The 24,798-nt window shown below is 51.6% G+C and overlaps 1 protein-coding gene across 1 annotated transcript; it reads left to right on the top strand.

Annotated features, from left to right (window-relative positions):
- The first annotated feature begins 1,424 nt into the window (after positions 1 to 1,424).
- Positions 1,425 to 23,276, top strand: ATCAY (ATCAY kinesin light chain interacting caytaxin). The gene is made up of 11 exons (XM_026655077.1): positions 1,425 to 1,501; positions 8,533 to 8,594; positions 10,413 to 10,634; positions 11,495 to 11,680; positions 13,331 to 13,433; positions 14,138 to 14,269; positions 15,869 to 15,955; positions 16,811 to 16,909; positions 17,278 to 17,313; positions 21,124 to 21,159; positions 23,234 to 23,276. The coding sequence occupies exons 1-11, from the start codon at positions 1,425 to 1,427 to the stop codon at positions 23,274 to 23,276; spliced, it is 1,083 nt and encodes a 360-aa protein (XP_026510862.1).
- Positions 23,277 to 24,798: the final 1,522 nt, after the last annotated feature.

Here is a 24,798-nt window from a genome sequence, read left to right as displayed (position 1 = left end):
TTGAATTAAGAATATGTTACTATTTGGCCGACCCTAAATACACAGACAGCTCACGCACATTGGATTCAGCCTGAACATTCATGTGCCTTTCATGCTGGCCGCGCTTATGTGCAGGTGTGTCATGTCGGTCATTCAGCTCTGACAGTGGGCCTCATCCTGCTCCCTTTAAATTCAGCTGCTATTGAGATCAATGGGAAGGGAATCCGGTCAACAGAGGAGTATATGGGGCCTTGCTAAAGGATCTGACAACATGCAGTCCTGATCCTGAATCCTTGCACGCTCTAAATTCCTACTGACTTCATTTCGAGCTTTAGGTGTGCAAGGAATATAGGGGCAGGCCCTAGATATGATGGGCATGATTCTCCTTGACCGGCAGCGTAAAGAGGTCACAAAGCGAGAGTCAGCTACAGTCACTGTCACTCTGAGACACCTTAGCACTGCCAGAGGCCGGAATGTAATTGAGAACTAGACCCTGTTGGTCCTGATTCTGCCTTCCCTTGCACTAGCGTGGATCAGGAGTGACTGCCCTGACGTGACTGGAGTTACGTCAGTATAAACCACATGGAAGCGGGGCGCAGAGCCAAGGCCCATACGCAGACATGTCCCTATATGGTTTGACATATGTTTTTATAAAAATGGGACCCCGGACAAGTGATGAATGTCACAAGGCTAACACGTGTATCTCCTGAGTGAAGGAGAGCCAGGGTCTTCCTCACAGAAGGCCTTCCTCATAGACCCCTCTCTTCCTCTCTCAGTGCGGGGGGGCTTAGCAATACAGCACATCGCCCCGAAATTTCTCTGTGCGACAGACGAGATTCACATCCACAGGAGACAGCAAAATAGAAACAGGTGTCAGTGCCACAGAACCTGAAAGTGATCTTGTATTGTTATCCTTGAAACCTGTATTGAATTTCCATTGGCGAGCGTGTTGGTTAACGTCAATATTAGTCGTACGGCAGAATAAAATCCGAAAGGTGAGCCTGCACGCCACAGAACGGAGCGTGCTGGGTCCCTGCGGATCACTGCGATGGCTCTGCTCAGAACTAGCCTCTCAAAGGGTGAGCGATAAGCCGTTTGCTGCGGTCGCATTTTATACAGAGCCTGTGTTCCAGGACCATCTGACTTGTTTTTATCCAGGGGGGTTGATAGCCCCCAAACCACCACGCCCAGGAGCTCAGTGGCTCATGCTGTTATAAAGCCACTGTGGTTTATGTAGAAAGTCTAGAGAGTCACGTCAGATCTGAAGACTCCCCCTACCCCCGACCCACATCTGGAGCTAAATTTTCCAAATGGCTTCTGATGTTGGAATAGGCCAGAATCAAAAATCCCACGCTCCTGAGTTTGCATGCCGCTGTGTTTCCTGTTCCAGACCGAGCCCCTCGGCAGGTGAAACCCAGTGCGGCCGGAATCTCCCCCCGAACGCGATGGGCACCACCGAAGCCACGCTGCGGATGGAGAATGTGGAGGTGAAGGAGGAGTGGCAAGACGAGGACTTCCCCAGGTCTGTTCTGGTAAAGCTGCAGCTAAAGGCCAGGGGAAATGGTACTAGAGAGCAATAGGACACCTGGGTCTGACAAGCAGGTGCTCAGGCAAGCGGTCACTGAGAGCAGGGAATTTGCAAGGATGGCTCACGCCCTTTTTTAAATGTTTGCGTGGCAATAATCTTGCATCACACTCACACCTCCTTGGGCACTCAGATACCAGGGTGAGGGGCCTGGTGGTCAGGTGATAGTTAGCAAACTGGACATGCCTCCTTCTCTCGTCTAAGATGCAGGGAGTAGCAATTCTGCAAGTACTTACTCAAGCGAGCAGCCCCAGTGAGGCGATTGAAGTCAATGGGACTTCTTGGGTGAATAACTGCTACACGACGCCCATTCTGAGTTGCAGAATCAGGTCCTGACTGCTCCCCCACCGGGCTGTCAGCCAGCCATGTAGAGAAACACGGAGTTGCACCCACTCGCACCCGATCTGAATTTTTGCCCCTAGCACAGAACCCATCTCTCCCAGCTCCAGTCTTCAGCCTGTCCCCAGCACCTGGCTACACCCGTGCGTATCCCTCGGGACACAGCGTGCAGCTGGCACTGATGAATGGGGTGGAGCAGTGCTGCCTGAATGCTGTGAGGACGCCTTCCAAGTAGCGATCCTCTCTTCCCAGCTGCAGCGGAATTGCTACCGCCGGGGCTACAGCCACCCTGTGTTCATAGGACAGTGGGCCCGCTGTGTAATTCGGCCTGTTAAGTGCGGTACCCTGGCAAGGCCAACCACTGTAGTCAGAGGTCTCCTGTTCTCCTTGTTGTTGGATGATTCGCTTGGCCCTGTTCATGCAAGTCCCAGCTGCAGGGCTCATCCAAGCACCTCTGTCTGCAGCCCACGGTACCCCGCTCGGTTTTGTTCACTCGGCGGCCTCCCCACGCACAAGAATGAGACTCAGCCAGGCCTTTGTGTTGCTAGAAGATGGGAACAGCCCTCGCTTATTTCAGGGAGGGACAGGGGCCCCAAAATGGCAAAGAGCTCATGAGAAAGCAAGCCAGCCCTGAGCCGGAGATCTGCCGCAAGCCTGGACAGCAGTCGTGACTCTCCCAAACGTTCTTGTTATTTCTATGACGGAAGCATCTAGAGGGACTAGGATCCCAACTGAGCTCAGACACCGCCCCCGCCATTGTGCTTGGTGCTGTACAAACACAGTGGCCAACAGGCCCGCGTCTCCTGAGTCCCGGTCCAGTGCACTAGCCACTAGGTCACACTGCTATGTCTCTGCAGGAGCCGCAAAGCCCCATTTTCTTCAGTTGCAGCAAATTCGCGATCTTGTCATAATAACGTAGCACTTCTCGTGGGTTTCCCCCCTCGATCTCAAGGAGGGTCGATAGCCTTTATTCCCATTTTGCAGACTAGGACACGGAAGCACAAAGAGCTGAGGTGACGTACCCAAGGCCACGCAGCAAATCAGTGGCGGCATTGTGAACCGAGCCCAGGTGTCTTGAATACCAGGCCCCCTGGCCTAGCCGCTAGACCACACTCCCGCCTACTGCATAGGGATTAAACAGGGAAAGAGGTTAACCTTTAATGTAAATACAACCTAACCAAGCCTGTCACATGACACATGAGCCCCTACAGAATTTAGCTGGCGTTGGAGAATTTATTTTAAGGTATTTTCACACTCAAATCACAAAGACTGTCCCTTCCGGCTTGCCTTTGAGCCCGTATCTCTCGGCTGGATGATGTGCTGAGCAGCTGTATTTGCTTAGCTGCCATCAGCCCCTCTGGCTCCGAAGGTGCAGGCTGTCCCTACAAAGATCCCCGCTGGGTGACCTGGCAAAGGGCAGAATGTGAACGTTCCCCATAGCCAGCCGGTTCTTGGGGTGAATTTCCTGTTCCCTGGTAGCAAAGGGGTGTCACCCAGGCTGAGAATGAGCTAAGTGGCACCAGCAAGAAGAGACTCCTCCCCCTCTTCCCTAGAGCTCCCTGGAGGTCTAATCTCCTGGCTCCAGTATGTCTCAGCTGTTTGTGTGACTCCGGTCCTGCCCTGATGCTGTAGCGATGCGAGAGGGTGGATGCAGGAGCATGCTCACTGGGACTCTAGCATCCATCTAATCACAGCAGAGGCGCAGGCTGTTCGCCGCCTGAGAGCAGGTGCCTTATAGGGTGAAACTGGCCATCAGATGATCAGTACGGAGCAAAATGGTGGCCCATGACCCTTAGAAAAGCTGCTTTGTTCAGGAAACTCTGGAAAAGGGAAAGATTCTTAAGCTAGCTGTGTGGGAAGGAAAATCCAAGGGCAGACTTACCCTAGGAAGTGGGAGACAGCAGTCTAAGCGTCCTTTGGAAAGGTAAGGAAGACCCCGTCCCTCTGACTTTTAGACGGATTCTATTGCTAAATGAAAAGGATCTGAAATCCCGCGTCAGCGTCATAAACCCCCGAGCCGCACGGCAGCGAGTATTTTGTTACACCCAAGCCAGATGGCTTGTTTTTTTGACAGTGCATCACCCGACTGTGTCAGGCATCAGAGGGTCAGACCACAGTCACAGAACCAACCAGGGAAAGAGAGACAGACAGTGTGTGTGTGTGTGTGTGAGACAGACAGACAGTGTGTGTGTGTGTGTGAGTGTGTGTGTGTGTGTGTGTGTGTGTGTGTGTGTGTGTGAGACAGACAGACAGTGTGTGTGTGTGTGTGTGTGAAAGAGACAGACAGTGTGTGTGTGTATGTGTGTGTGTGTGTGTGTGACAGACAGTGTGTGTGTGTGTGTGTGTGTGTGTGTGTGTGTGTGTCCCCATCCACGCACATGTCTGTGTGTGTCCGTCCGTCTGGTGGATCTTTTGCACTGATCTAGGAATATTCTTATTTCTTACCGGTTTAGGGTACTGCTGTCTGCCGGGCACTGGGCTGGATCTTAGAGGCAGGGCCAATGTGCCTTTAATCAGAACTCGTGCACTCATTAATATACAACAACCTGGCTCCAAGGGGATCATCCCTTCAGCTGAATAGTTATACAGTTTAATTTGATGGTTGTGGCGGCGTGTCAGTGCAAAGGGCAGTCTCTCTAGCTTTGTAGGGCACGTGAAGTCTATCCCCCTTGCTTGAATGTACCAGGTAAAACAAGCACGGGGTTGCTCTGAGACTGGCCTGTTCTGTGGGGCGCCGTCCCTGAACTCGCAAATCTTCACACCGCAGCCCCTAGCAAGCCCTGGATAGTGGATCGCAAGTTCTAGTTCGGGCTATTAGGCACCAGGCAGAAGGAACGCAGCCTGGCGTTTTGCACAGCGTGCAGAACGTCAGAATAACATACCTCATTCACGCGCCGGCGAGAGCCTACGTAGCTCAGCAGGGCAGACTACAAGTGGACGTGGCGAGACGTGTTGCTTAACATATGCAAAGTGTGGGCCCGATTCTGATCTCATTGACACCCGGGTAGATCCACGGGCTTCCTTGAAACGACGCAGGACTTGCACCTGTGTGACTGAGTGCAGAATCTGGCCCTGGCCCTTGCATCTGAAAGCAAAGCTTTCTGTTACGTTGGCATGGCTGAACCTCCTGCTAGCAACGACCATCCTGCAGAAAAGGGAGGTTTACGGCCTGGCCGAAAGTCAGAAGCTGCCTCTGGAGCTGTGACTCGGAGCTGCAGTATTGCTCAGTGAGTGAGCGCCCTGGCCTTTTGCTCCCCGAGACATGGCTGGAAATTCTTGTGTAGGGAAATGATACAGTGTGCCTGGGTCCTGGTTGTGTGTATTACAAAACCAGGGCAGCTTTTTTTGTGGGGAATCATCAGTTTCTGCACAAGGGAGGGCCAGGATAGAAATGGGAGAGGCTTGAGCCAGAGCCTAGCATGGAGGTGCCGAGTTCTCCTGAGTTTTAAGGCCACGGACTCCCTTTGCCCCAATCACCTCACCTCTTGGCATCGGTTTCCCCACCCATATAAAGGCCACAATAATACTGGAAGGGTTCGTTAGTTAATATCTGCAAGGTGCCTTGACAAGGGCGGCGGGTAGAATAGGCCAGGGGAGGCTGTGCGCCCCCTGGCGCTGCCACCAGACCCCCGGTTGTGGGGTTTTGGGGAGAAGTTTTTGATTTATTATGCCCCAGGCAGGTTCCGGGGCGGCTGAGGAGGTGATATGTGCTATTCAGCTTCCTGGGTTCCTCAGTAATCTCTCTGGATTGAGTAGCAAGTCCCGCCTGCTCAGCTGCCCCGGAACCTGCCTGGGGCCTAGCCAAAGCTTCTTCCAGACCCTTTTCCCCGGGCGGCTTGGGGTCTGGGGAGGGGCGACACGGCGCGGCTGCAGCTGGCTCAGGATTCTTCTGGGCAGGTGGGGTGGGGCTCAGGGCTCCTGCAGCCGAGGGGGTGGAACTCAGGGCTCCTCCGAGCACGGGGGGCGTACGGGGCATGGGGCTCTGGCTGCGGGGGGGGGGGGGCAGGAAGGGGGGGCGGAGCCAGGGCTAGCCTCCCCGAAGGTGGCTCCACCCACCACCCATGTGCCTTGAAGAGAACGAGTAAAAGGCAGTCGCGGGGGTATGTTGCAGATAGGGCTGGGGCGCAGCTTGCAGAGTTGTGGGTAGAAAAATTGCAAAGTGCCGCCTATGCCACGGGCCACATTTCCCCCCCACCTTCCTTGGGCAGAAGTATGAAGTCAGGCCCCAGCTAACCGGCCCAGGGTGGGTGCTGACGTGCCCAGAGTCTGTTCACTTTACCCTCCAAGGCTCCCTTCTTGGCAGGACACAGGAAGGTTGTGGGCTCCTCCAGGGAAGGCCAGGGTGGGTGAATGCAGCAGCCAACGGGCGAGTGCAGCCCGTCGAGTGGCTGAGCTCCAAGGCTCCTGCGTGGCGTTGTCTTTAGTCGGTTTCCCCTTCCGGCTGTCAAGGGACCCCCACAAGGCCGTGCTGTCTGGGCTGCAGACACAGCCGGGGAAGGGTTAAATCCAAACCAGAATCTTGAAATGAAAACCCAGGAGAACATTTCAATGCACATTGGAATGCGTAAAACTTGACAACAGCCCGGCTGCTGCTGTGCTAAGACCACAACCTATCACGCTGGTCTCACTGTTTCCCTGTGCTCCTCCATTGGACTGTCTCCATCTGCTGTGTCTTGTCTTATACTTTGATTGGAAGCTCCTTGGGGCATGGACCATCTTTTTGTTCTGTGTTTGCCGAGCACAATGGGGCCCTGGCCCATGACTGGGTCTCCTATGTGAATACTTTATTATTATTATTCGATTCAGGGAGGAGCCTCATCTGGGTGGGCAAGGAAACAAGGGTGTAAGGCACCTTGCCATAGTGAGAATGGCTAAACAATACCTCCCTACCAGAATCCACCAAGCAGGGGAGTGAACAGGTTGTCCAGGTTCAGCAGCTCTGCTAGACTCACCTGTCCGTCAACATCCCATCTTTAAGGTTGGCAAAGGGGAGCTTTAGGCGGAGGGTTAACACAGCAGCCATCAAATAGGTCAGAGTCTCCTTCTGCAGAAGCTAAGCGTTCCTCAGACCTTAGTTCCTGAAGGCGCCTCCTCCATTAATAGATGTGACACGGACGGACACTGGAGATGATGGATGAGGGTTTCCGACTAGGTATGTTCCTCATGTGCATCTCAGGGTTAATTCACACACTGCTGGGGGCAGTAATTTAGTAGCTGAAACATCAAACTTCAAAGGTTTTTTTTCTCCTGCTGCTGATAGCTCATCTCAATTGATTGGCCTCTTACAGTTGGTATGGGTACTTCCACCTTTTCATGTTCTCTGTATGTATAAATATCTTCTGTCTGTGTGTTCCATTCTATGCATCCGAAGAAGTGAGCTGTAGCCCACGAAAGCTTATGCTGAAATAAATTTGTTAGTCTCTAAGGTGCCACAAGTACTCCTGTTCTTTTTGCGGATACAGACTAACACGGCTGCTACTCTGAAACTTGGAATCTATAGATTCCCTAGTGCCACAAACTCAAATCCCTGTAGGTTTGACACAAGCCTTCATCCTTCACAGGACACGAACATGGGTTTCATGCAGTTTAATAAGGGAGAGCGAGGACATCTTTTGGCACTTTTGGGGGTAAAAGAGAGTTTGCTCTGTTGCCCTTGGCTAAAATGTCCACTCTCCTTGCTGAGTGGCGGCAGTGTGTCTGGCTGCTGCCTCGCACCCCAGAAGTGGCTGCATTTCAGTGGGGATGTGATGCGTGTGAGTGTGTGTGTGTGTAAGTATGTGTGTTCATATAGATAGTTCCACCTTGGGATGCAAAATGCTATAAAAATAAATGGCCGTTGATTAGGTTGTGCCCAGTCTATTCCAGATGGGATGGACCCAACTCAACTATTGCGTCTGGTTGAAATGCTCTCCAGTGCATCAACAATGCTATCGATCTCTCACTCCATTGTGGGTGGCCCCATCTGCCCATGCGTATAAGGTCAGGGATGCAAAGCCAACTGATCAGTAGCTTTCTAGCTCAGTATCAAGTATTAGCTTCTAAAGCTCCTCATACTCCGAGCTGAAGGCCTCTTCTGACCCTACACCCCTGCCCAGCAGTTAGAGTTGGCCAAGGTAGATCTATTGTCCTCCATCCCTAGATTCACATTGAACCAGTCTCGGACTAGATCTATCTCAATCCAGAGCTCTTTGCATTGAGAGACTCTCTTCCCTGGGGTTCTTCACTGCCTACTTATTCTGGATACATGGCAGATCCTATCTTCTTTGGCTGGTCTCTTCTTGTCCATTTTGTGGCTCGCTCCAGAGCTTTTTGCACCTCTGACCCGTTTTCCCCTCTACTCCTTTGCATCCATTGGGAATTGATCTCTTTTGCTAGGGAGTTGGGTGGGAGGAGGCATTGACTTGAGGATAACTGGTCCTGTCCTATTTGGTATTAGGGTGGGGGACTTCTTCCTGATGGATTTTTAAATGATGTTGTACCTTGAATTTGATAAATACGATGGGCCTAATATACTTAAAGATAGTCGTTATGAAGCCCAGGGAGCTGGGATGAACGGACTTTAATAGTGGCATCTCCTGCTAATGGTGCTCTCTTTGCCTCCTGGACCCTCTGCTCTGGCTGGTTTGCAGACCCCTCCCAGAAGAGACGGGAATGGACTCCCTGGGCAGCCCCGCAGATGAGAACACATCCTGTAAGTATCAGCCTTGCCTCGTTGGGCTTTGTCGAGGGTATTTGGCTGAGCCCAGTGGGCAGCAGGCCGTGGTTAGAGAAGAGAGAGAACAAATTCCCGGCAAAAAATCTTGCCTGGGGGACAAAACCAAGAACCATTTGAGTGTGTTGCAGAGTCACAAGGGGGGAAAACAGGCAGTTTCGCAGTGCTGAGCACTCCCATGGACTCCTATTGGAATTGTGGGGGGTTCAGCCCCTCCAAATTATGTCCCATCCCTCTCAGCTTCCTCGAGTGCGATGCCCCGTGGCCTCCATCCAGCTGGCACCTGCAGCCTCAGTGAGTTGCTGCAAAGCAGCCGGAAGAGTTTGAAAAGCCAGATGCTCATTGAGAAGCTGAGCAATTACGGCTGTAATTCACTTGGCTCAGACCAGAGTTCAGCCCGGAACACTCACTGCAATTATTGAATTGAGCTTTGCCGTGCGCCTGGACGCCGGCAGAACAGAGCAGAGACAACGGCTCCACACGCTCCACGAACGGAGCCAGAATATTATTTAGCACTTGCTTAATAGGGAGAGAATAAGAACCCTAAGGACCAATCCTTATTAATAGCTCAGTGGTTTAGCATTGGCCTGCTAAACCTAGGGTTATGAGTTCAATCCTTGAGGGGGCCATTTAGGGATCTGAGGCAAAAATCTGTCTGGGGATTAGTCCTGCTTTGAGCAGCAGGTTGGACTAGATGACCTCCTGAGGTCCCTTCCAACCCTGATTTCTGTGATTCTATCTATTCTTTGCATTGCTGTGGCAGTTAGGAGCGCCAGGACTGGGTGCTATACATTGTGCTAGGCGCTGCACAAAAAGACGGTTGCATTAGTGGCCCCAACCATCTTCGTTCCCTCGCTTCATTTTATCTGGTTAGTTTATCCTTTAAGGAAAAGTTGTTCTGTTCACCCCCATGCTTTGAGCTCTGCAGCGTTCGTTGAGATTGGCTATTGAGAGTAGACTTTCCCAAAGATAAGAGCGTGTTTAGCATCATAGACAGGACTTGAGAGCACAAGTGACTGGGCTAAGGCCCTACCTGGAAGTCAGTGACAGAGCCAGAATGAGCACTCAGGAATTTCTTCCTCACAGCCATATATTTAATTCACTGTCCCATGCTGCCTCCTCCGTGATGTCAGCAAACCACCATCACCAATCAGCCATAGCAAGGGTTCCAGAGATCAAACAATTATCAGGCTTTTAACTAGGCTCAAATACGGGTGCTAGCATCATTGGGCCCCAAATTGGTCTATTCTTATGGTTATTTATATTTTAATCGAGTTTTCAGCCACAGTTTCCTGCTCGGTATAGCTAGGGCCTCTGTGCCTCGGTTTCCCCATCTGTAAAATGGCAATAATGATTCTGACCTGTCTCGTGGGGGCTCGTGAAGATCAATTAGTTAGCACTATGTTAATGCTAAGTGTTATTAACTGAACAAAGACTCTGGACCCAGAGAAAGTTCAGTCTCAGTAACCTGCCCAGCTCGGCGAGGAATGACTTTGTGAGCACTTCAAAAGTAGGGCTGTATTTTGTAGTGTGCCGGGACCTCATTAGAACAGAGAGCTGTGAGTCAGGACACCTGCCTTCTACTCCTGACTCTTGCCACTGACTCACTCTCGTGGCTTGGACACGTGCTTAACCTTTCTGTGCCTCAGTTTAACCCCCCTTTAAAATGGGGATAAAACGACTCACTGCACAGGCGTGTAAGGCTGCCGCGCTGATGCAAGGATCTGGCAAAGCAAAGTCTTGCTGCAAGGTGGATGATCAGGACAAGCTGACGCTTACTTTCCTCTTTCCTTGCAGCTCCCCCTAACACTTTGAACTTTAACGGGGCTCATCGGAAGCGCAAGACGCTCATAGCCCCTGAAATCAACATTTCCCTGGACCAAAGTGAGGGTTCCATCCTGTCCGATGACTTCCTGGACACGCCCGACGACCTGGACATCAACGTGGATGACATCGAAACCCCGGATGAGACGGACTCCCTGGAGTTCCTGGGCAATGGGAATGAACTGGAATGGGAAGGTAAAAGGCCAACGTGGGGTGGATTTCGCTAGGACTTGGGGCTTGTCTTGGATTAACTTCAACCCTCTTTCTTTTGACTCTGCTGTTCTCCAGCTGTGACCAGGGCCGATGGGTGGGGGGGAAGCTGGTACAAATTACCGGGGCCTGGCTTCCCCCCCGTCTCGTCGGCCCTGTTCAGCCGGTCCGCCCTTGCTGGGGGGCCTGAAAAAATTCCGGAAGGGGGCCCGGTTTCCCCGGCTTCCCCCCCCCCCCCGTCTCGTCAGCCCTGTTTAGCCCGTCCACCCTTGCTGGGGGGCCCGAAAAAAATTTTCACCAGGGCCCGAACCCGCTCTCGGTGGCCCTGGCTGTGACATGTAGCTCCATTGTATACCGTTTGCCCTCAGTACGTTCAGGGCTGACGGTATGGCACCGCCTCAGCTGTAGTCAATTGTCAGCGCTCCGGTGAAGTCAATGGAGCTACCAGGATGTTAAATTTAATTACATCATCGTCGCTATTACTGAGCGGTTCAGCTATGGTCACCTCTTGGAGCAGATCCTGTGCATCACTTAGGACTAAAGCAAGAATTGCCTCTCCCGTTGTGGGTTCCAGGCTTAGCTGCTTCAGTTGGCCGTCATTAATGGTGTCTAGAAATTTTTATCTCTGCATCCCATCCTGAGGTGACAGGCTCTCCGTTTGTGATTGTCACAGTCTCTCATTGTGGGGAGGGGGGGATTTTTCACACCCGGAGAGACATAGCTATGCCGATGTAAGTTTTCAGTGTAGACCAGCCCTTCGTTACAGCGCTGCCTAGATAAGCACCTTAGACCTCTGCCCAGTCTCCAGGAGAAGCTCACCAGCGTTTTCACTTTCCCTCTTCCAGATGATACACCTGTGGCCACAGCCAAGAACATGCCCGGGAACAGCGCAGACCTCTTTGGGGATGGGGTGGTGGAAGATGGCAGCGCTACCAATGGGAGACTGTGGAGGACGGTTATCATTGGGGAGCAGGAACACCGCATTGATCTGCAGATGATCAAACCCTACATGAAAGTGGTGACACATGGAGGTGAGGTTTAGGAAGACCATGGTGCCTCAGAAATGCACTGGCCTGTTGGCCTTTCTTATAAAATGTTGCTTCTTGGGATGGTAGGGCTGGAAGAGATGTAGCAACTGCATGGGCGGCGAGTGAACCACAGGTTCAGGGAGGCTAGCTCCGGCCCGCCCCTTGTGCCCGAGGCCCCATCCCTCCTCTCCCCCTTCCCCTGCCGGAGCACAAAGCCCCCCAGCACTGGGCAGGCGGCGCAGCCCCCAGCGACCCCAACCCCGGAGCGCTGGGCGGGTGGGCAAGCATGTGCACCGGCTCCAGCCGCCCGGAGTCCCTGGCCACAGGCCAGCCCCCATTAGCCCCAGCCGGGGCCCAGGCCACGGGGGAAGAGCTGCAGAGCGCTGGGAAGCAGGGGGGAGCCTGGGGACAGAGCGTGGGCAGGACCACACAAGGCTGGTTGGGGAGGCTCAGCCTCCCCCGGCCTTTGATACCCACCGCCCATGAGCAACTGGTTGTCTTGGCCATCAGTAAAGAGAGCCGGTTCCCCATATCGTACAAGGTAGCTATCCCACTCTGCCCGGCACCATTCACATCACTAAAGCTGGTTTTGACCTTTTCAAAGTTTCCCTCGTTCGGTCCAAAATGACTTTTTGTTTCAAAATTTAAGTTAATTCATAGTTCAATGTAAAACAAATTTTAAAAAGGTCGAAACCAAATGTTTGACCTGACCTGGAGGTCTTGTTAATTTTTTCATTTGCAAAAATTTTCAAGATTTTGATTTTTCATCCTGGGACAGGATAAAATATCAAAAATCTTCCAGGGATGGGAAAACCATTTTCCACCCAGCTCTGTATGTCACCCAAAAAAACCTAGTTACATAATAGAAAGCATACAGGAACTGACGGCAGCAATAGATCTAGGGTCTGGTCCTTCTCAGAGGGGCAGGACACCTTCAATTTATACTGAAGTCAACTGCAGCTGCAGGATCTAAGCAGCTCTGAAAACCAGACCCTGGTGTCTCAGGTTGGATAGCCAAATACTAAGGCACCAGATGTCATGGCCACTTTTGAAAATTCCTGGCTAACAATGAGTCAATGGTACAGCCAGGAATAGCGCTCCTTGTCCTGTGCTTTGACATAGACCATATATCCCCCTTATACAAAGACTGGTCTATGTCCAAAGACTGACCATTCTGAATATGGGGCCTGACGGAGTAAGTTAAGATCAACTGGGGGGCCGTTGTTGTTCATCCCCTGGGTAAAAACTGGCTCATAAACTGGGCGCTCTCAGTCGATGGCCTCTACCTCTGGAATCCAATTTCCTTGGGGATTTGCCAAAATCCTCATCCCCACAGCTTTGGGGCACTCTGCAAGCCATAGTTATTTACAAATAAGCCCTGAGCTGCTACAGCAACAGGAGCTTTATAAACTAATACAACAAAGCAAACGTTTCGTTGCATCTCTCCCAGGCCATGATCCTCCATAGTTGCTCCTGCATGGAGGTCAATGGGAATTCAGCGCAGGGTCAGGACACTTCTCTGTGGATGGGGTGGTGTCCCACAACACAGCATAAGCACAGGCCTGGCTGCAGAAGCGCTTTGTTGTTTTCCGTTTTGACCGCCTGCCTCTTTCTCACTCAAGTGGCCATGCTGTCCATCTCTTTCTCTATTAGGGTACTACGGAGAAGGTCTCAATGCTATCATTGTCTTTGCTGCCTGCTATCTCCCAGACAGCAATCTAGCTGATTACCATTACATCATGGAGAACCTCTTCTTGTAAGTGACTACGCCAAGTTGCATGATGGAGGGGAGGCAAGAAGTGTCCCAGGTCCCCGGGTAACCTCAGTATCTGTGCCACTCACTGGGACTTTACATGGAGCACCTCAACTGGGAAACTAGGCAAGGTGGAATCCATGCCAGTTGTACAGGGTGCTGCTGTGTATCTGGCTGAATACTACAGGATAACCTGATGTCCACAGTGTCCTCCTACATGCCCAATGGTCCAAATTCTGACCCAACACAGATACCTCACAGCAGCTTCACATATAGCATTAAGGTGCGGCCGTATGCTGGCCAGCAATAAATGCATGCCCAGAGTAGAAATTATCCATCTGCGGCTACTGCTGTGCAAAGGAACTTATGGACATAAACGTATGGACCACCGTTCCTGATCTCTAGGCCCCACTTAAACACACCCCTCCATGGCTCCTGCAAAGGTGCCTCACGGTGGATTTGAAACATCTTCTCCAAGTCTCAAAACCCACAAAGACAGACGGGTCAGTTTTTCAGTTACAATGTTCCTTTGAACCTTCTTGTGGCCAAAGACAGCGACCTGGGTCGCAATACAGAGTCAGAATAGATTGGAGAAGAATCAGCCTGGTGGGGCTGGGAGAGAGGGTATATACAAACAAACACAGAAACCCCGCTGTATGTATTGAAGCAATCCCACTCCATGGCCGCTTTGGATTTCCACCCGATAGGTACGTGATCAGTAGCTTGGAGCTGCTGGTGGCAGAGGACTACATGATCGTGTACCTGAATGGAGCCACACCACGTCGGAGGATGCCGGGCCTGGGCTGGCTGAAGAAATGCTACCAGATGATAGACAGAAGGTGAGGAACGCCCTCTGTGGGCAGGTTATTTCCATGATTGTCCACTGCACGATACACCCAGCTTAAGGCACTACCAAAACAATGCAAAGGAGCCTTAGTGGAAATGAGACTCAGCCCCAAAGCTGTAACGCTGATTTTGGCTCTTATGCACCCACGTAAGGTATGTTAGGACTGGATGCATACAGAGGACTGGGACCCCACCTCTAGGGGGTGGGATTTAAAGTGCAGATAAAGCAGCAGCAGATGAACTGCTGAGCACGGCAAGTCCCGTGGGCACGGATCCATCCCTCCCGGCAAAAAGGGGACAGTCAATTGTTTCTCACCTGGTATCATTCCACATCTCCCAGGAGGCACCGGGACTCTTTCGAAGTGATGCACTGGGAAAGCCAGCCCGCAGCGCTGAATGGGCCCCAGCAGGAGGAACTGTTGGGCCTGCTTCCTCCTTCCACTCACTGGTCATTCATTCCTGATTACCGTGTTCACACTTCGCAACCTGCCCCACGTTGTTATATACCTCTACCCCCATATAACGCGACCCGATATAACATGAATTCGGATATAACGCGGTAAAGCACTGCTCCGGGGGGGGGGGGCTGCGCACTCCGGCGGATCAAAGCAAGTTCAATATAACGCGGTTTCACCTATAACGCGGTAAGATTTTTTGGCTCCCGAGGACAGCGTTATATCGAGGTAGAGGTGTATATGAAGACAAAGATGCAGCATATACAGACCAGGGGGTCCATAAACAAGAAAACACAGGGTCGTTTTCACATTAGACTTTGATGCTGTGTCGTCCCTTCTATTGGTTATATTTCACAGGAGTATTAAATACAAGCATGTATTTGGGATTGGGATTGGGATTATTTAGTCTGCAGAAGAGAAGAGTGAGGGGGGATTTGATAGCTGCTTTCAACTACCTGAAAGGGGGTTCCAGAGAGGATGGATCTAGACTGTTCTCAGTGGTACCAGATGACAGAACAAGGAGTAATGGTCTCAAGTTGCAGTGGGGGAGGTTTAGGTTGGATATTAGGAAAAACTTTTTCACTAGAAGGTTGGTAAATCCCAGGCAGAAGGAGGAACCTATCTCCATGAAAGGGGTGGGGCAGGACACTCCCTCTAGCTAGCTTGGGCAAGGAGCCTCCTAGAGCGCTGGCTTTTGTGATTCCCGGTCTGAGGCGCCTGTCTCGCCCCATTCATTGTATAGCAAGCCCAGGCCCCGAATTCAGGCCCTGTGAATCCCAGCGATTCTCTAGGCACCTAAACGTTAGAGGACCAGCCTAAGACCCTTTGTGTGACTAGCCCGTTGCTGCTTTAGGACTGGAACAGATTTTCTCTTTCCTCTTCCAACGGACGTGGTGGAGGCCCTATTATCATCAGAGTGGCCTGGGTGAGGTGCTGAAGACTATACTGTAGGAACATTCCTACAACAGCTAAAGGCGGCAGGACTCTGCCCTAGCAGGTCTTCTCCTTCTCTAACGTATGTGATCCTGTGGGCCCAATTCTGCCCCGGCACCAGAGTAAACCCGTGAAATCCACGGAGTCCCACGGGGGGCCTCCAGGAGTTCTGCGTCTAACCTCTCGCCTCTGGCCTTTCCGCAGGCTACGGAAAAACCTGAAAGCTTTGATAATCGTGCATCCTTCGTGGTTCATCCGGACAGTGCTGGCAATATCCAGGCCCTTCATCAGGTGAACAAAGAACTCTCCCGCATCCCAGTGGGTTTTGGAAAGGCAATTAAACCTTGTGCCAATCTCTACATGTTAGAGAGCAGGGTGAGGGCTATACAAAGGGGCAGATTATCCCACCTGGGTCTAGTGCAGGGTTCTCCCCCCTTCCTCTGAAGCATCTGGCACTGGTCACAGTCAGAGAGAGGATACTGAGCTTGATGGACCTTCGCTCTGTGTTCCTGTTACCCTACTGAGGCAGCCAGAAAGGGAGGCTGGATTTTTGTGGCAGGAAATTTGCTCACTGGGAGAGGGGAAAGGTGTCCAGATGCTGCTGGAGGGGTTTTTTTGTTTTTGTTTTTGTTTTTATCAAGTTCTTATAACAACTAAAGGAACGGCTGGGCCAGCTCCTGACGTGGGCCGGGTGGGTGCTCTAGCATGGAGGACTCTAGGCCAAATTCTCTCCCCCCAGGAGTTAGTGTAAGACCCGGTGCAAGAGCTCTGGTTCTTTGAGAAGTCCCAGATGCCTTAGCTCCAGCCTCTCCCAGCAGGGGTCACTATAGAGACTGGTGTAAAAACTCCTAGGAGAGGCACTCACAGCTCACCCCCCCAGCCATCCTCTCCCAGCAAAAGTTACCATCAAAAGGGTGGAATAAAGTTGGGAGCAGGAGAACCCCGCTCTAGCTGTCTGAACTGTTTGCAGCCTCTGGCTAAAGAGAAGCCTTCGTTTTGGGTCACATCCCAGTTGCATTGAAATCAACAGCAAAACGCCCATAGACTTCAATCGGATCTGGATGTATGTCCCACCTAGCCACCGTTCTATGAAGGGGGAAAGTCAGAATAAGCTCTTAAAGGGTGCATGTTCTCTTCCTCGGTCAGTGTGAAGTTTATCAATAAGATCCAGTACGTTCACAGTCTGGAAGAACTGGAGCAGACTATCCCCATGGAGCACGTCCAGATTCCTGACTGCCTCCTACAGTAAGTATCACAGGGACCTCTTACTTGAAAACTTGGCAACTCTGGGGGCCACCGTCCATTAGTTCCTCACCATGTGCACCGGCTTTTCCCCGTGCTTCAGAGAGGAAGGATGGACCTGTGATCAAGGCTTGGCATTCAGGAGGCCTGGCTGTCATCTAATCCCAGTTTGGGATTAGACGACATTGCTTGGCCTTGGGCAAGTCCTACCCTCTCTGTGCCTCAAGCTTCCCCATTCCTACAGGCAGGAAATGCAAGAGAGAGAAGACATTAACTCTTTGTATTCTGGAGCCATTGCTTGCCCCAGGCTCTTCCGCCTTTAGAGTGAATGCTGCGGGGACATTTAAGGAAATCTCTCTTGTTCGTTGCAGGTACGAAGAAGAGAGAACCAAAGCCAGGAAAGAAAGGTAAAAATCAGCTTTTGGGGGAATGGGGCTCCTATTGTCCTAAAGATTTCTCCTATGGGAGTTACAGCCAGTAAATTCTGTGTTCCTCATAACCCAGGCAACCTGTTTGGTCTGTATTTGACTTTTCCAGATATTCATTCAGAACAGACCCACGCTGCAAACCCCAGGCTTCCCCATAGGTTTGAACTCAACCTGCTAACTTGGGTGAAACCTGCCAACTGCCTTGTCCCCACTAGGACTTTACCTCTGGTTAGCGAACTTGAGTTAACAATGTACCGTTTTTCCTAGTGAAGATGCCCCCTGTGGTAATTTCAACCCTCACCTTCCATTCCTAGGAAGAACCTGTCCCCCCACTAATACTTCAACGCTGCACAAAAACAGGCCCCCAGAATAAACCTGCAGTGGAACTACGGAGCCCAGTTCTCAGTTAGGCAAAGGGCTGGTCTACACAAGAAGTTATTCCTGCTTAACTGTCCCTGACTAATTTCGTGTGTGGACGCTCTTATTCTGGAATACCACACATGGAGTTAATCAGGAACCACTTCCTGTCCACACAAGCCCTAAAACCTCTTTAAGGCTGTTTTACCTCACCACGGTGGTGTAACGTGGCAGGAAATGTAATTTATGCTCTCATTAAGGCCAGAGAGGTGTAAAGGGACCTTACTATAAATGAGAATTGGGCCCATTGTATCCTAGTTTGTTTTATTTCCATGTCTTAAGCCATCCCAGCCGATAAAAACAATCATACGGAATTAGGATATATTGCCGCAACTAGTGACAATAGCATCCATTATCTTGACAGTCCCTATACTAAAGGCAGAGGGAGATAAGGGAAGGAAGCAAAGCTAGCCGAGTTAGCATGCGTCCAGTGAGGTTTAGTACAACAAAATGCCTCATCATGCCTGGGACTCCCTACCATAGACAGAACCAATCAAATGTTAACAACCTGGGAGGAGGAACGCTGGTCATGGTGACCATTCCGGATCAAAAGCACAACAACCCAAGTAAGAATTATGCCCCCGACTTGCAAACGCTTACACACGAGAAAACTTTGGCAGGCAAATACGCCCATTTGGTGCGCACAAGTAACTTTATCCACGTGAGCGGAGCCGTCCTTTATCCATACGCAAAGTACGCAGCTGCATAGGGCACTAGGAAGTTTGGGGCACCACATTTCCTGGTGCCTTGCACAGCTGTGTGCTGCTCCAGCCCCTGCTCCGCCTCTTCCCCAGGGCCCCCGCCCCTGCTCTGCCCCAGCCCCGCCCCCACTCCACCCCTTCCCCTAAGCCCCTGCCCAGCTCCACCCCTGCCCCTGCCCCTTCCCCACTCCGCTGACCTCTGCAGCATGGCCGGGCCTGCACTCAGCGGCGGCGGGAAGTGCGGACCCGGCCCCAGCTGCGCCGCCGGTGAGTGCTGGGGGATGGTTCCCCCCTGCCCCCCAAGCCAGCCCCCTCCCCGTGGAGGTCTGGGGCCCGCCCCCCCGCTCCTCCCCCGCGGAGGCCTGGGGCCCGTCCCTCCCCCCGCGGAGGCCTGGGGCCCCACACACACCCCGCGGGGGGGCTGCGTAGGGCCCCAGAATAGCTAGGGACGGCCCTGCGACGTGACCCTCTCATAAACAAACGAGAGAAATATAACCTAGACAAACCTACTATAGGGTTGATGCACAACTGATTGGAAACCTGTACTCAGAGAGAAGTTATGAATGGTTCACAGTCTAGCTGGAAGGGCATATTGAGTGGGGTCCCACACGGATCTGTACTGGGTCCAGTTCTATTCAATGTCTTCACAAATGATCTGGATTATCGCACAGAGAGGACACTTATAAACTTTGGGATGATACCAAACAGGGAGGGGTTGCAAGCACTTTGGAGGACAGGATTAGAATTCAAAATGATCTTGATACATTGGCTGGTGCTCGAACCCTGGCTTCCTCTCCCTGTTGGCCACACCCTGCTGCTCGGGGAGAAGGGATGGCCCAAGGGGCAGGACCATGGTTCAGGCGCCGGGGGCCCCCACACACACTTTTAAGAGGGGCCACTCACAGTCCTCCAACCCGTTAAAGCCACCCAGTTCCATGGACCCTTCACAGTTAAGGAGCTATTGAAAAACTGACCAATATTTGAAAATGCATGTGACTACATCAGTGGTCCCCAATGCGGTGCCCGTGGGCACTATGGCGCCCGCCGGGGCATCTATGTGCGCCCGCGTACTGGCCGGCGGACAAGCATCTGCCAAAATGCTGCTGACAAGCAGCGTCATCCAGAGGCATTGCTGCCGAAATGCTGCCGATTTTCGGTGGCGACACCTCTGGATGACGCTGCTTGTCGGCGGCATTTCGGCGGCGACGCCTATTGACGTTGCCGCTTCTCGTGGCATTTTGGCGGATGCTCGTCCGCCGGCCATGGTCCTCGGTGGCTCGTCGTCTGGCACCCGCCATACTAAAAAGGTTGAGGACCACTGGACTACATGCTTAAATAAAATCCTATTTACCTCTCTCGGGACTTGCCTCTCCCCCCCAAAATCGTATCACTTTCCCTGTACTGTTAGAGTTCAAATCAGTACAACCCCCCTCTAGTGTGGATACAGTTAGACAGGTATGAAAGGGGCTTATACCAGTCTAGCTTCTACAGGAAGGTACAGGGCACCTTTATAACCAGTATAACTGCGTCCACACTACAAATGTAACTATTTTGATTAAAAAATAATCACCCCCTAATCGAAAGAGTTATATCAGTGCAAAACCTGTGTGTAACCCAAGCCTAAAGGTCAGATTCTGCCAGGCCTGCATTTCTCTGCATTGATTCCTGGCTCCACTGAAGTCAATGGCAAAACTCCCATTGGGGTCACAGTTTCACCCATGAGTAAGAGGCTACTCCACAGAAATAAGGTTGCCAGACTCTAGCCCCAAGTTATTAGAAGTACCTACTGGGGTCCGGGAAGTGGGCGGGCAGAAGCCCGCCCACTGCTAAAGGATCCCCCCCCCAGCCTAAGGGGAGGATCAACAGGACCTGAAACCCAACTGATTTCGGGGGACAACTAAAGAAATAACAGGGACAGGAGTGCGGTCAGAGGGTCAAAAGAAGAAGTAATCAGTTACTTTAAAATGCTTGAGCTGATCAAACAAAAAAACTGCAAGATTCTCTAAAGCTCAAAAACCGCCACGAACATAAAATTAGAGCAGCCAGCAGTCTCAAAGGGCTAGTCCTGGGAGACTCACTCGAGTAATGGCTGCAACATCAGGACTGTAATGAGCAATATAGGTACATAGCGCTTTACATCTTCAGAACACTATACCCTACCATAAAGGCGAAATTGATCTGTAATAAGCGAGAGAAAATGGAAAGGTCTGGATCTCGATATTTTAATAGAATCATAGATTTAAGGCCAGAAGGAACCATTATGATCATCTAGCTTGACCTCCTGCGTAACACTGGTTGAAGAGCCTCTCCTATTGAGGGATAGCTTAGTGGTTGGAGCATTGACCTGCTAAACCCAGGGTTGTGAGCTCAATCCTTGAGGGGGCCATTTAGGGAACTGGGGTAAAAATCTGGCTGGGGATTGGTCCTGCTTTGAGCACGGGGTTGGACTAGATGACCTCCTGAGGTCCCTTCCAACCCTGATATTCTGTGATTCATTTACTCTAGGAAAACTTCTGCATCAGGCCAAATCATGTTAGGTGGAGACACAGCCTCTCGTTCAGAAAGATGTCCAGTCTTGATTTAGAAGCTGCATGTGCTGGAGAATCCAGTGCATCCCTTTCACGTTGGCTGCTCCCACTCGGTAGATTTCAAATACGTTTTATCGTTACAGGGCAGAGGAGAAACAAGACATGGCAGAGAAAGACAGGTAAATACCCTGCACTTGGCGGCAAGCCGAATGCAATGACTCTGCACCTCAGCTCCTGCCTTGTTCATGGTTATCAGTTCTGTTCCATGGTGCTAATAGTGGTTGAAAATATTGTGATAAAAGCTACCGGGGAAAATCTAGCTAGCAAATCAGCGAGCTCTCCAGAAAGAAAAGGAAGGGAACACCCTTGGCCATGGAACTTGGCTGGTGCATGCTTCGAGAAGATTCTAACCCTACTAAAGACCAGTGTGCTCTTAGGATAACCAACAATCCTATTGTGTAGCAGCTCACAAAGTCAATTGCTGCCATCAAACCCCACACCCCAATGCAGGGGATTGCTCAACTGGGTGTTCATGGACCACAGTGGAAAGACAGCATGTTACAGTGCAAATCCCTCCTGAGTCACTGAAGCCAGGGAGCTCTGGCCTAGATAATCCGGGGACTCGCGTATCAAGGGATGTGAAACCAGGGGCAGAGAGAGTTGTTCTCGGGAACCAAGAGAAGATTTAGGGTTGCCAACTTTCTAATTTCTGAAAACCGGACCCTAAAGCAGGAGCGCCGGAACCTCTCCCCTCCCCCACCACCCCCTGCCTCGCGTATCCCCCGGAGGCCCCACCCCCTGCTCCGCCTCTTCCCACGAGGCCCCGCCCCTGCTCGCTCCTCTCCACCCCTCCCCTGTCTCTCACTGCTCTCCCGCTTCCTCGTCACTCGATCCTCTCCACCTCCCTCCCCCCACCAGCTGGCCTCCCTCTGCTCTGGGGCTGGGTCAGGAGCTGCAGCGCCTGACACAGATCCTGCCTGCCCACAAGATGCAGGTAGGAGGCGGTCCTGGCTGAGCAGGGACTAGCATGGGTTAATGACCTGGTGCCTCCCCCCTCCCCAAGCGGTAACCAGACTTTTGGTGTCTGGTCAGTACATCTGACCGGATACTGCAATTGGACCGTCCGGTTGAAACCCGGACACCTGGCAATCCTAAGAAGATTTAGTGAGAAAGGAAACGAGAGACTTTTGGAATCCATGCTGTCCCTGCAGGGAAATTGATTCTACCTTGCTCTTAGCCCAAAGGCAATGAGTAAAGGGAGGACTTTACAAACCTTTATTGCATCACAGCCGTTCAGCCCCCATTTGGGGTAAGATTTAATTCCTTACGTCAGCCTGGGACTTTGCCTTTGCCAGTTTCTCCCTCTCATTTACACCAGGAAAAACCCCACCCACATGTGTTTGTCAACATCTTTATAGACATAAACGTGGCAACAATCTTCTGGAAACAGAAATTTGCAGAGGGGTGCAGCTGACGGGTAGCTCTCTGAAGTGCCACCCCCTGAAACTATCAGACAGCCCTTTGGGGAATGATCTTAAAACACAGCTGTGTGATTCCCAGGCATTTGGGAATTGTCCAAGTTAGCGAATTCTCTAAGCCTAGCACCTCCCCCGGGTCCCACCTCTGATGAGCCCACCTCCTGTTCTAGAGATTGAAATATTTTCTGTACTGTGACTGTATAAAGAATACATGGATCAGCTTGATCTTGCTCCGTTATTGGTTTTCATCTGTCTGAATGGACTCCTGGCAGTGCTCTTCAACTTCATAGAGCTGGAAACACGCTGTGGTCAGGGAATGGAGCCAGAGACCCACAACGTCACACGGAGTGGTCTCCTGACACTGCGTAGCAATGTTTGTCTCTGATGTTGCGTCACTGCAAAGGAAAGGGCCAAATTCTGCTGCCAGGTAAAGCTGGGCAACTCCTGGGTGCAGCTAGAAGCAGAATATGACCCTCCCGCATCATCACAAAGCAATGACAAATGTCAGACTGCAGTGTCAAGACCTCACGCCATGATTATTTGACGGCTTTGGCTCCGACTCTATTTAACACAGAGTCTTTCCTTTCTACTCCTGAAGGGGAAGGTGGGTCTTCCTGCTATTCCCTCCCCAGGGTAAGATCAAACCTGGGAGACTCCACTGGAGCTGCCCGTGTCAACTCCAAAGAACCACATAAGACTCTAGGACTGTTAGTTGAGGATGAGCGGTGTGTAGTGCAGATTTGCGTATTCACTGCAATGTTTGTCTCCCAAGCAGGCCTGTGCTGCCGAGGGAGGATCAGGAAACCAGGTTGGAATGAAACGTATTTCTAATTCAGAATTTAAAATTTGTTTTCGTTCTTTCTGCCATGCAATGACACTTCTTTACATGCCTACCAGCAAATGCTGCAACGATATTACTTATAGGGACATAGGAATTGCCAGATTGGATCTGATCCAAGGTCCATCTAGCCCAGGGGCCTGTCTCTGACAGTAGCCGGTGCCAAATGCTTTCCAGGAAGGTGCAAGAACCCTGCTGTAGACACTGTGGGCGAATCACCCGGAGCTGTAATGGTTAGAGATTGGCTTAATCCCTGAAGGACAAGGTTTAAAATCCCTTTCAACATTTTTGTTGCCCTTAATTATGCCATTAGTTGGCATACAAAGATCTTGGCTGTGCTCTGGGTCTAGCGGAATTAGCAGAGTTGTCCTCTTGGGATTAAGCTGAGGTTCATCAAGCATTACTAGGGCCAGGTCTACACTCAAAAGTAGACCCAGCTATGTCGCCCAGGGATGTGAGAAGTCCACGCCCCTGAGCGATGTAGTTAAGCTGACCTAACCCCCAGTGTAGACACTGCTAGGTCACCAGGAGAGTTCTTCTGTCAGCCTAGCAACGCCCTCGGGGGCAGGTGGATTCATGACGGCGGTGGGAGAACCCCTCCCATCGCTGTAACAAGCGTTTACACTGAAGTGCTACAGTGTAGACGCGCCCTGACTGGCATTCCTTAATGCCCCCACTATCCTCAAGCACACAAACACCTGCTGGAGACACAAGCATCTCGCTGATGGAGTTTAATAGCAGAGAAACGTGTGGCCCATTAGGAAGGGTTGGGCTGGGTTTAGCGTTAGCGAGTCCTTGAGCTGCTGGATGGAGACACTGGGCTTCGAATGATCTCTCGCTGCAGGAAAGTATGTATTATGAGATGCAAAAAGCGATGAGCCAGGGAACTTTTTATCGTCTCCTGCCCTGCTACCAGAGAGCGAGGCTGGGCCAGTCAGCGGGCCCCAAGTAGTGGCCTGCATTGATTATGTTTAAGTCCTGGCCATCAGAAGTTACTGTCACCAGTTAGAAATGCTCATTAACATCAAGGATCATACAACTGGTGGAAGGAAACAAACATCAACCCCTAAAAGTCTACTGGACAACACGCATAATGTTTAAAAAGTGGAACAGCTGTAATTTACAGCACATAAGGGAATGTATAGATCACAGCGTAGGAAATACCTAGCGTTCTTAAGGGCCACATTAAACGTGACCCTGCCACTCTTACTCATGTGAGTAGACCATAGACATCAATGGGCTACATACAGGAATAAGCACTACTTTGGGCAAATAAAACTTTGCAGTTTTGGACCCCGCAAAATGCCCATAGCGCCGCCCCGCCGTAACACCCCCCCCAGCCCCGCCCCACCGAAACACCCCCCCACCGATTGCCGCGCCGCCGAAACCCCCCCGCCGAGCGCCGCGCCGCCGAACAGCCCCCGCTCCCCGCCGAGCGCCATGCTGCTGAACCCCCCTGCACGGTGCGCCGCCGAACACCCCCCGCTGAGCGCCGCGCTCCC

The sequence above is a fragment of the Terrapene carolina genome, unplaced genomic scaffold (assembly GCF_002925995.2).
Source record: "Terrapene carolina triunguis isolate 2854851 unplaced genomic scaffold, T_m_triunguis-2.0 Scaffold194, whole genome shotgun sequence".
Taxonomy (NCBI): Eukaryota; Metazoa; Chordata; order Testudines; family Emydidae; genus Terrapene; species Terrapene triunguis.
This window is presented reverse-complemented; position numbering and strand designations above follow the sequence as displayed.

Coding starts and splice junctions, on each gene's coding strand:
- ATCAY (XM_026655077.1), top strand. CDS start 1,425: ATGGGCACCACCGAAGCCACGCTGCGGATGGAGAATGTGGAGGTGAAG. Junction 10,635..11,494: donor GAATGAACTGGAATGGGAAG/GTAAAAGGCCAA, acceptor TCCCTCTTCCAG/ATGATACACCTGTGGCCACA. Junction 17,314..21,123: donor ACCAAAGCCAGGAAAGAAAG/GTAAAAATCAGC, acceptor TTATCGTTACAG/GGCAGAGGAGAAACAAGACA.